The sequence below is a fragment of the Entelurus aequoreus genome, linkage group LG14, assembly GCF_033978785.1.
Source record: "Entelurus aequoreus isolate RoL-2023_Sb linkage group LG14, RoL_Eaeq_v1.1, whole genome shotgun sequence".
NCBI classification, from domain to species: Eukaryota; Metazoa; Chordata; class Actinopteri; order Syngnathiformes; family Syngnathidae; genus Entelurus; species Entelurus aequoreus.
The window spans coordinates 25,053,118-25,064,037 of record NC_084744.1 but is presented as its reverse complement, the minus strand read 5'-3'; the positions used below and the strand labels follow the sequence as shown (position 1 = coordinate 25,064,037).

Below are 10,920 nucleotides of genomic sequence, written 5' to 3'. Positions count from 1 at the left end.
CACATTTTTTATCCGATTCAAAATGTTGCAACTTCCAAATATTCTTACATTCATACTACATTCTGTCAGCATTTCAGTTCAACTTCAGCATTGAAGCATTCACACGCAGTTCCTTCACAAATTGCCTCATCTAGTTTAGTATCATTTCATCATGTAGATTAATCAGGCATTGCTTTCTGAGAAGGGAACAAAATGGAAACATTCTTCCAAAAAAAAAAATTCCAACCCCTATTGTTGCTTGGTAACCTAATATGCACTGAGGGTTATGTACAGGCTTGGGTAAACACAATACACACCTTGTATAAGTGAGTTTTAACTTCCCGGTAGCGAGCACACATCAGTAAAAAAGCTGCGTGAGAGCAGAAGGAAGACTTTTCCCAACTCGGACTTTGACACTTTTTGTCCAACATGCTGCCGGCGCTCCTATTTGTTGTGGTTTTGACCTCATGTGTGGCACAGACCACTGAGACGAGTGAGTGAAATGTTCAACATTTTTACTTGTGAGGAGCGCATCGTTGCCATTGACATACTTTAGGAACAAAAACATGCTATGAATACATTGTCAATTTTGTCGTGATGTAATGTGCATTTAATTTATCCTTCCAGCCACTGGGATACCTCCAACTTCAACAATGACATGTAAGTATATTTTCTCTTAACATCCCTTTGTGTCAAAATATAGTCATATTTCTTTTCAAATACATTGTACATATTATCTGGATGTACTGTATTTTCGGACCATAAGGCGCACCGCTATAGCAGGTCTATTCGGGGCTATTTTGTACATAAGGCGCATTAAATATTATTATTTTTCTACATTTAAAATACTTCCTTGTGGTCTGCGCAACACATAATGGTGGGTCTTTGGTCAAAATGTTGCATAGATTATGTTTTACAGACCATCTTCAAGCCGCTTTCTGACCGTCTATTCAGGAAGCGCCGTTTTGTGGGATGGTCTTATTTACGTGCCTCCACTTTGACAGTCTTCTCCCCGTCATCTTTGTTGTACCGGTAGTTTTGAGTTAGAACTGTGTGGCTTCGTAGCTTTGGTCAAAATGTTGCAAAGATTATGTTTTACGGACCATCTTCAAGGCGCTTTCTGACCGTCTCTTCAGGATGCGCTGTTTTGTGGGATGGTCTCATTTACGTGCCTCCACTTTGACAGTCTCCTCCCCTTTATCTTTACTGGTAGTTTTGAGTTAGAACTGTACGCTACTTTGTATTAGAAACGGCAACAGCAGAGGACAAATACCCCACAACAAGAGGATAAAGAAAAAGAAGGAGTTTATTGACGGTTATTGGTGGACGCGTGCCCATTTTTCGGGACTTATGCAGATCCCTAATACACAACAGCAGGTAGTAGGTGAGAAAAGTTGGTTTTGCATAATATGTCGAAACAAAACACCAGATAATATGTCTCCTAACAGGTGCCCTATTTTGGGGTCCTGATACACACACCATAATAATACCTGTATGTTGAAGCACAGTACGTCTGACTACTGTAGCCGTAATGCTCTTTGTTCCATCAAGCACTGTGGCTTCGTAGCTTTAGTCAAAATGTTGCATAGATTATGTTTTACGGACCATCTTCAAGCCGCTTTCTGACCGTCTCTTCAGGATGCACCGTTTTGAGGGATGGTCTTAATTACGTGCCTCCACTTTGACAGTCTCCTCCCCGTTATCTTTATAGTATGTACTGGTAGTTTTGAGTTAGAACTGTACGCTACTTTGTATTAGAAATGGCAACAGCGGAGGACAAATGCCCCACAACAAGAGGATAGAGAAAAAGAAGGAGTTTATTGACGGTTATTGGCGGACGCGTGCCCATTTTTCGGGACTTATGCAGATCCCTAATACACAACAGCAGTTAGTAGGTGAGAAAAGTTGGTTTTGCATAATAGGTCGAAACAAAACACCAGATAATATGTCTCCTAACAGGTGCCATATTTTGGGGTCCTTATACACACACACCATAATAATATGTTTATGTTGAAGCACAGTACGTCTGACTACTGTAGCCGTAATGCTCTTTGTTCCATCAAGCGCTGTGGCTTCGTAGCTTTGGTCAAAATGTTGCATAGATTATTTTTTACAGACCATCTTCAAGCCGCTTTCTGACCGTCTCTTCAGGATGCACCGTTTTGTGGGATAGTCTTAACTACGTGCCTCCACTTTGACAGACTCCTCCCCGTTATCTTTACAGTATGTACTGGTAGTTTTGAGTTAGAACTGTACGCTACTTTGTATTAGAAATGGCAACAGCGGAGGACAAATGCCCCACAACAAGAGGATAGAGAAAAAGAAGGAGTTTATTGACGGTTATTGGTGGACGCGTGCCCATTTTTCGGGACTTATGCAGATCCCTAATACACAACAGCAGGTACCCATAGGACAGAAAAGTTGGCTTTGCATAATAGGTCGAAACAAAACACCAGATAATATGTCTCCTAACAAGCACCATTTTGGGGTCCTTATAGACACACCATAATAACACCTGTATGTTGAAGCACAGTACGTCTGACTACTGTAGCCGTAATGCTCTTTGTTCCATCAAGCGCTGTGGCTTCATAGCTTTGGTCAAAATGTTGCATAGATTATGTTTTATGGACCATCTTCAAGCCGCTTTCTGACCGTCTCTTCAGGATGCACCGTTTTGTGGGATGGTCTTAATTACGTGCCTCCACTTTGACAGTCTCCTCCCTGTTATCTTTACAGTATGTACTGGTAGTTTTGAGTTAGAACTGTACGCTACTTTGTATTAGAAATGACAACAGCGGAGGACAAATGCCCCACAACAAGAGGATAGAGAAAAAGGAGTTTATTGACGGTTATTGGCGGACGCGTGCCTATTTTTCGGGACTTATGCAGATCCCTAATACACAACAGCAGGTACCCATAGGAGAGAAACGTTGGCTTTGCATAATAGGTCGACACAAAACACCAGATAATATGTCTCCTAACAGGTGCCATTTTGGGGTCCTTATACACACACCATAATAACACTTGTATGTTGAAGCACAGTACATCTGACTACTGTAGCCATAATGCTCTGTGTTCCATCAAGCTGTGTGGCTTTGTAGCTTGCCAAAGTTGTATGAAAACATTTTAACATATTTTTGAGCGCTGTGTGTAATATTCTATATTCTCAGTGAAACATCAACGTTTTGCTGTTTTGCTTGCTAGCATCATTTAATGAATGGGTGTCAACCTTCAGTCCACACGTATCTCTTATGTGTGACAACAATCTACTGGTCATACTTATCACTACACGTGTACGTGAAAAAAAAAATTGCTTCGAGGTCGGTAAGCACAACCAGAATTAATATGTAGATTAGGCGCACCGTGTTTTAAGGCGCGCTGTCAATTTCTGGGAAAATGTAAGGATTTTAAGTGCGCCTTATATTCTGAAAAATATGATAATGTGCATTTAATTGATCCTTTCGCTCTTTGTCAGCCACTGTGACGTCTCCAACTTCAACAACGACATGTAAGTATATTTTCTGATAACTTCCCTTTGTGTCAAAATAGAGTCATATTTCTTTTCAAATACATTGTACATTTTATCGGGATGTAGTGGCAATAGCAGGTCTATTCAGGTCTATTTTGTACATAAGGCGCATTAAAGTGGTCATATTATTATTATTTTTCTACATTTAAAACACTTCCTTGTGGTCTATGTAACACATAATGGTGGTTCTTTGGTCAAAATGTTGCATAGATTACGTTTTACGACCATCTTCAAGCCGCTTTCCGACCTTTTCTTCAGGATGCACCGTTTTGTGGGCGGGTCTTTTTTACGTGCCTCCACTTTGACAGTCTTCTCCCAGTCATCTTTGCTGTACCGGAAGTTTTGAGTTAGAACTGTACGCGTCTTTGTATTAGAAACGGCCACAGCGGAGGATAAATACCCCACAACAAGAGGATAGAGAAAAAGAATGAGTTTATTGACGGTTATTGGCGGACGCGTGCCCATTTCGCGGGACTTATGCAGATCCCTAATACACAACAGCATGTGCCCATAGGTAAGAAAAGTTGGTTTTGCATAAAACACCAGCTAATATGTCTCCTAACAAGCGCCATTTTGGGGTCCTTATACACACACCATAATAATACCTGTATGTTGAAGCACAGTACGTCTGACTACTGTTCCATCAAGCGGTGTGGCTTCGTAGCTTACCAAAGTCATATTAAAACATTTTAACATATTTTTGAGCGCTGTGTGTAATGTTGTATATTTTCAACATTTTGCTTTTGCTTGCTTACGAGTACTTGCTAGCATCATTTACTGAACAGGTGTCAACCTGCAGTCCACACATATCTCTTATGTGCGACAGCCATCTACTGGTCACACTTATCATTACACCATGTACCCCCAAAAAAATAGTTTCGAGGTCGGTGAGCACAACCAGAATTAATCGGTACATTAGGAGCCCCGCATTTTAAGGCGCGCTGTCTATTTCTGAGAAAATTAAATAATTTTAAGTGCGTCTTATATTCTGAAAAATACGGTAATGTGCATTTAATTTATCCTTTCACTGTATGTCAGCCACTGTGACGATTCCAACTCCACCAACAAAGACAAGTAAGTATATTTTCTGTTAACAACTTCCTTTTGTGTCAAAATATAGTCATATTTTCATTTTTATTTTGAAATACAATGTCAATGTTATCTTGATGTACTGTGCATTAAATATACCCTTTCACTGATTCAATTCAAAATCGATTCCAGATTCAAAACGATTCAAAATCAATACTTTTTTTTTTTAATAACATTGGGTGCTAGATTTATGATTAACTATATTGTTCCATAAAATAGATAAACAGCTCTGATAAATGTGTATATTACGTTAAAGAAAAATGCTTTTGTTTGATGAAATTCTACGCAAACATTTTACTTAAGAGTAAATTATAAAAAATAAAAAATAAATACATTTTTGGATTTTTTTAAAATCGTTTAAGAATCGTTACACATAAAAATTGTGATTCTTTTGAAAATATTTTTTTTTACACCCGTATTAAATGTATCCTTTCACTGTGTTATAGCCACTGTGACGATTCCACCATTGGAACGTAAGTATATTTTCTGTTGACAACTTCCTTTTGTGTCCAAATATGGTCACATTTCCGTATTTTGTAACGGGTTACAACAGTGGTGTCAAATTCATTTTAGCTCAGGGTCTGCATGGAGGAAAAAATCTGTGCACAAGCGGGCCGGACTATTAAAATCATGGCGTTAAAACTAGAAAATAAAGATAACTTCAGATTGTTTTCTTTGGCCAAAAATACAACAAACACATTCTGAAAATATTACAACAAAAATATAGAAAAAAATGCCGGCAGCGGTAAAGTTTAGATCCATGAAGGAAAGAAGAAAGTGAATGAATGTTTATAACAAAATAAACGTACATATGCATACATTTTTTTGTTTTTTTTTAATGAATTAAGTAACGTTTATGACAACCTTTTTCTAAAACACAATATAGAATGTGAGATATAACATTTATCATTTGTTTTCAAAAAACGTTTACAAAAAAGTGGGACCCCATTTTTATGACTTGAGGGACCCGTTTTGAAAATTCCGAGCGCCATTGGTGCGTACAAAACAGCATCCTTTTATATATATATATATATATATATATATATATATATATATATATATATATATATATATATATATATATATATATATATATATATATATATATATATATATATATATATATACATATATATATATACATATATATACATATATATATATATATATATATATATATATATATATATATATATATATATATATATATATATATATACATATATATACATATATACATATATATACATATATATATATATATATATATATATATATATATATATATATATATATATATATATATATATATATATATATATATCCATATTTCTTTTGAAATACATTGTAAATTTTATCTCGATGTACTGTATTTTTCGGACCATAGGGCGCAACGTTATAGCAGGTCTATTTTGTACAAAAGGCGCAGCGGATTATAAGGCACATTAAAGGGGTCATATTATTATTATTTTTCTACTTTTTAAATACTTCCTTGAGGTCAACATAACACAAAAATTGTGGTTATTTGGTCAAAATGTTGCACAGATTATGTTTTACAGACCATCTTCAAGCCGCTTTCTGACCGCCTCTTAATTTTTTTGGGGATGGTTTTATTTACGTGGCTCCATATGATTGCGTCTTCTCCCCCCTTTGTTGTATTGGTAGTTTTGAGTTAGAACTGTAAGCTACTTTGTATTAGAAATGGCAACAGCTGAGGACTAATGCCCCACAACAAGAGGATAGAGAAAAAGAAGGAGTTTATTGACGGTTATTGGCAGACGCGTGCCCATTTTTCAGGACTTATGCAGATCCCTAATACACAACAGCAGGTACCCATAGGTGAGAAAAGTTGGTTTTGCATAATAGGTCGAAACAAAACACCAGATAATATGTCTCCTAACAGGTGCCATTTTGGGGTCCTTATACACACACCATATTAACACATGTATGTTGAAGCACAGTACGTCTGACTACAGTAGCCGTAATGTTCTGTGTTCCATCAAGCGGTGTGGCTTCGTAGCTTACCAAAGTTGTATTAAAACATTTTAACATATTTTTGAGCGTATTGGTAGTTTTGAGTTAGAACTGTAAGCTACTTTGTATTATAAATGGCAACAGCGGAGGACAAATGCCCCACAACAAAAGGATAGAGAAAAAGAAGGAGTTTATTGAAGGTTATTGGCGTATGCGTGCTCATTTTTCGGGACTTATGCAGATCCCCAATACACAACAGCATGTGGGACCCCATTTTTATGAGTTGTGTGGCCCTCAGTGGAAAAATTTTGGACACCCTTGATCTATATGGATTTTTTTGTTTTCGTCAATGTTAATAAGAATACAGTGTTATGCAGAGGTGTACTTATAACAATTGCATAGACAGGTGGAGGAGGGGTGTAACAGAAAATAATGGAGAAAAACTTCTCTATTATACAACATTTCAATTATTTCTGTTAATTACGGTGTGAATGCTCCATTCACACCTATGGTTTTCTACACCAAAATTCATGTATTTATTATTAAACTTCTTCTTCTTCTTCGTCTTCTCCTCCAGATTTTGGCACGCTCTACCTTCCACATTTTTCATCCAATTCAAACCGTTCCAACTTCACTGTTCAGCCAATTTGACAAATTCCAAAAATTACCATATTTCCCAGAATTCCAGGCTGTCCGGGACATTTTCCCCATTTAAAATTAATTAGTCATTTTTCAAACTTCCACAATTCCCACATTTTTCAACCGATTCAAACCATTCCACCTTCAACATATTCCACTCACCCTGGACATTCAAATTATCATTTTTCCAAGTTCAAAAAATGTTCAGGATTCCCGTTTTTTTCTATATCTTTTTCACCCTTTATTCTGCCGACGACTTCTTCCACATTTTTCAACCCACTTCAACTGTTCCACCGTCAAACAATTCCTCTTAATTAGGACGAAACAATTAAATTGTTTTATGGAACTGGAAAAATTCCCGGTTTTCCCGAAATTCCAGGAATTCCATAATACCATTTCTTAATTAAAAATGTTACTACTTCAACATTTCTCAACCGATTTGTAAAATTCCAACACCAAACATTTAAACTCATTCAGAACATTCGCATATTTTAACATTTTGAAAAAAATTCCCGCTTTTCCCGAAATTCCCAAATTTCCATGAAATTCCCATTGAAATGAATGGAACTTTTTTTGTTCTCTTTTTAAATGTATTATTATTTTTATTTTTTTATTAATCAATCCAACAAAATAATACACAATACTTCAATTGTTACACCTTCAAAAAATTCCTCTTAATCAGGATAAAAAAATGAAATTGTTTTTGAAGCTGGAAAAATTCCCGATTTTCCAGAAATTCCAGATATTCCATAATACCATTTCTCAATTAAAAATGTTACTACTTCAACATTTCTCGACCGATTTGAAAAATTCCAACACCAAACATTTAAACTCATTCAGAACATTCACATATTTTAACATTTTCCAAAAAATTCCCGCTTTTCCCGAAATTCCCATTGAAATGAATGGAGCTTTTTTATTTTCTTTCCTTTCTTAATTTATTATTTTTATTTTAATTTTTGTATTAATCAATACAACGAAATAATACACAATACTTCAACTATTCCACCTTCAAAAAAATCCTCTTAATCAGGACAAAAAAATTAAATAGTTTTTTGAAACTGGAAAAATTCCCGGTTTTCCCGAAATTCCAGGAATTCCATAATACCATTTGTCAGTTAAAAATGTTACTACTTCAACATTTCTCAACCGATTTGAAAAATTCCAACACCAAACATTTAAACTCATTCAGAACATTCACATTTTTTTAACATTTTCAAAAAAATTCCCACTTTTCCCAAAATTCACAAATTTTCCATGACATTCCTTTTTTTTAATTAAAATGTATTAACATTATTATTATTATTATTATTATTATTATTATTATTATTTTTTAAACTTTTTTTTTATTATTAATCAATCCAACAAAATAATACCATAATACAGTTCCAATTCCAAAACCAAACCCGGCAACATTCAGAATAGCTACATTTTTCAAAGTTCTACAAGTCCCTGGGACCCCATTTTGATAATTTTTAGCACCAACACTGATTGAGTATTGGTGCGTGCAAAACAGCAGCCGGCGGCTGTGGCTGCGGGCCGGTTCTAATACCAATCAAATATCATCCCAGGGGCCATATATAAATAATTTGTGGGCCGTATCCTTGACTTTGACACCCTGGGTTACAATATCAATTTTAGCTTGATGTACTGTGCATTAAATATATCCTTTCACTGTATTATAGCCACTGTGACGCTTCCACCATTGGAAAGTGAGTATATTTTCTGTTGACAACTTCCTTTTGTGTCAACATATGGTAAAATATCCATTTTCCACAGTTTTTGCCATACTTGAGACGAGAGTTCAGTCCTCTCAAGTGTTGAATGTCACAGACCTGCATGCAGTTTTAGTGAAGGTAATTTACAATATCAATGAATAATTGATTTCTGATCATTAATAACGTGTGCTGTGTGTTTCAGATCGCTGACCTAATCTCTACGACCAACACAAGTGCCATCGTCGCCCTCTCAGTCAATAAGGTCATCACTGTTTAAAACTTGCAGGTGATTCTGCAGCATCTGATTAGTATGTTATCAAACATACAGTAAGACTAAAAATAATAATCAGTAATACTCATGACTGACTGAATTGTTACTTTTTAAACAATGATTTTCATATGTAGTCCAAATCAACTATTTTGCATGGTTTGTATTTATGAATAGGCACTATATCAGGGGTCACCAACCTTTTTGAAACCAAGAGCTACTTTTTGGGTACTGATTATTGCGAAGGGCTACCAGTTTGATACACACTTAAATACATTGTCAGAAATAGCCAATTTGCTCAATTTACCTTTAACTCTATGTTATTATTAATAATTAATGATATTTACACTTAATTGAACGGTTTAAAAGAGGAGAAAACACGAAAAAAATGACAATTAAATTTTGAAACATAGTTTATCTTCAATTTCGACTCTTTAAAATTCAACCGGAAAAAAGAAGAGAAAAACTAGCTAATTCGAATCTTTTTGAAAAAATTACAAAAATAATTTATGGAACATCATTAGTAATTTTTCCGGATTAAGATTAATTTTAGAATTTTGATGACATGTTTTAAATAGGTTAAAATCCAATCTGCACTTTGTTAGAATATATAACACATTGGACCAAGCTATATTTCTAACAAAGACAAATCATTATTTCTTCTAGATTTTCCAGAACAAAAATTTTAAAAGAAATTCAAAAGACTTTGAAATAAGATTTAAATTTGATTCTACAGATTTTTTAGATTTGCCAGAATAATTGTTTTGAATTTTAATCATAATAAGTTTGAAGAAATATTTCACAAATATTCTTCGTCGAAAAAACAGAAGCTAAAATGAAGAATAAATTAAAATACATTTATTATTCTTTACAATAAAAAAAAAATAATTTACTTGAACATTGATTTAAATTGTCAGGAAAGAAGAGGAGGGAATTTAAAAGGTAAAAAGGTATATGTGTTTAAAAATCCTAAAATGATTTTTAAGGTTGTATTTTTTCTCTAAAATTGTCTTTCTGAAAGTTATAAGAAGCAAAGTAAAAAAAATTAATGAATTTATTTAAACAAGTGAAGACCAAGTCTTTAAAATATTTTCTTGGATTTTCAAATTCTATTTGAGTTTTGTCTCTCTTAGAATTAAAAATGTCGGGCAAAGCGAGACCAGCTTGCTAGTAAATAAAGAAAATTTAAAAAATAGAGGCAGCTCACTGGTAAGTGCTGCTATTTGAGCTATTTTTAGAACAGGCCAGCGGGCTACTCATCTGGTCCTTACGGGCTACCTGGTGCCCGCGGGCACCGCGTTGGTGACCCCTGCACTATATGATACACAATGATGAAATATTGCAACACAATTAAAGAATGCATGCAGGAAATGGAATCCGGTTGTGTTTGGTGTGTGTTTAACTAAACTGACATCAGATTGTCATTGTTGTGCTGTGGTTTGTCGTGATCATAATCTGAAATGAATGTGGTTTGGTGAGTCGGAAATGTTCCAGTTTGCTAACTAAAGAACAATATACTTTTTTTCAGCGTTCGGAGATATTTGTATTACTTGGGGCAGGGGTCGGCAACCCGCGGCTCCGGAGCCGCATGCGGCTCCTTGACCACTCTGATGCGGCTCAGCTACATACATGCCGACCCCCCCGATTTTCCCAGGAGATTTATGGATCTCAGTGTCTCTCATAGATTACTCCCAGGGAAAAACTAATCCTATTTACACTCTTAC

General features: G+C 35.2%; 1 protein-coding gene across 2 annotated transcripts; it reads left to right on the top strand.

Moving 5' to 3' along the window:
• Positions 1 to 280: 280 nt before the first annotated feature.
• On the top strand, positions 281 to 10,572 carry LOC133664569 (integumentary mucin C.1-like). Of its 2 annotated transcripts, XM_062069290.1 has the most exons (8): positions 285 to 472; positions 607 to 639; positions 3,455 to 3,487; positions 4,547 to 4,582; positions 5,044 to 5,070; positions 8,896 to 8,922; positions 8,990 to 9,066; positions 9,131 to 10,572. In XM_062069290.1, the coding sequence occupies exons 1-8, from the start codon at positions 409 to 411 to the stop codon at positions 9,203 to 9,205; spliced, it is 372 nt and encodes a 123-aa protein (XP_061925274.1). In that variant the 5' UTR covers positions 285 to 408; the 3' UTR covers positions 9,206 to 10,572. The 2 variants fall into 2 exon arrangements, with proteins under 2 accessions (XP_061925275.1, XP_061925274.1); XM_062069291.1 differs by lacking the exon at positions 4,547 to 4,582 and having other exon boundaries at positions 281 to 472.
• The last annotated feature ends 348 nt before the right edge of the window (positions 10,573 to 10,920 follow it).

Excerpts from the sequence above, each read along its gene's own strand:
- LOC133664569 (XM_062069290.1), top strand. The coding sequence starts at position 409 with ATGCTGCCGGCGCTCCTATTTGTTGTGGTTTTGACCTCATGTGTGGCA. Across the intron at positions 3,488-4,546 it reads TCCAACTTCAACAACGACAT|CCACTGTGACGATTCCAACT; the intron begins GTAAGTATATTT and ends ACTGTATGTCAG. Across the intron at positions 9,067-9,130 it reads TGCATGCAGTTTTAGTGAAG|ATCGCTGACCTAATCTCTAC; the intron begins GTAATTTACAAT and ends TGTGTGTTTCAG.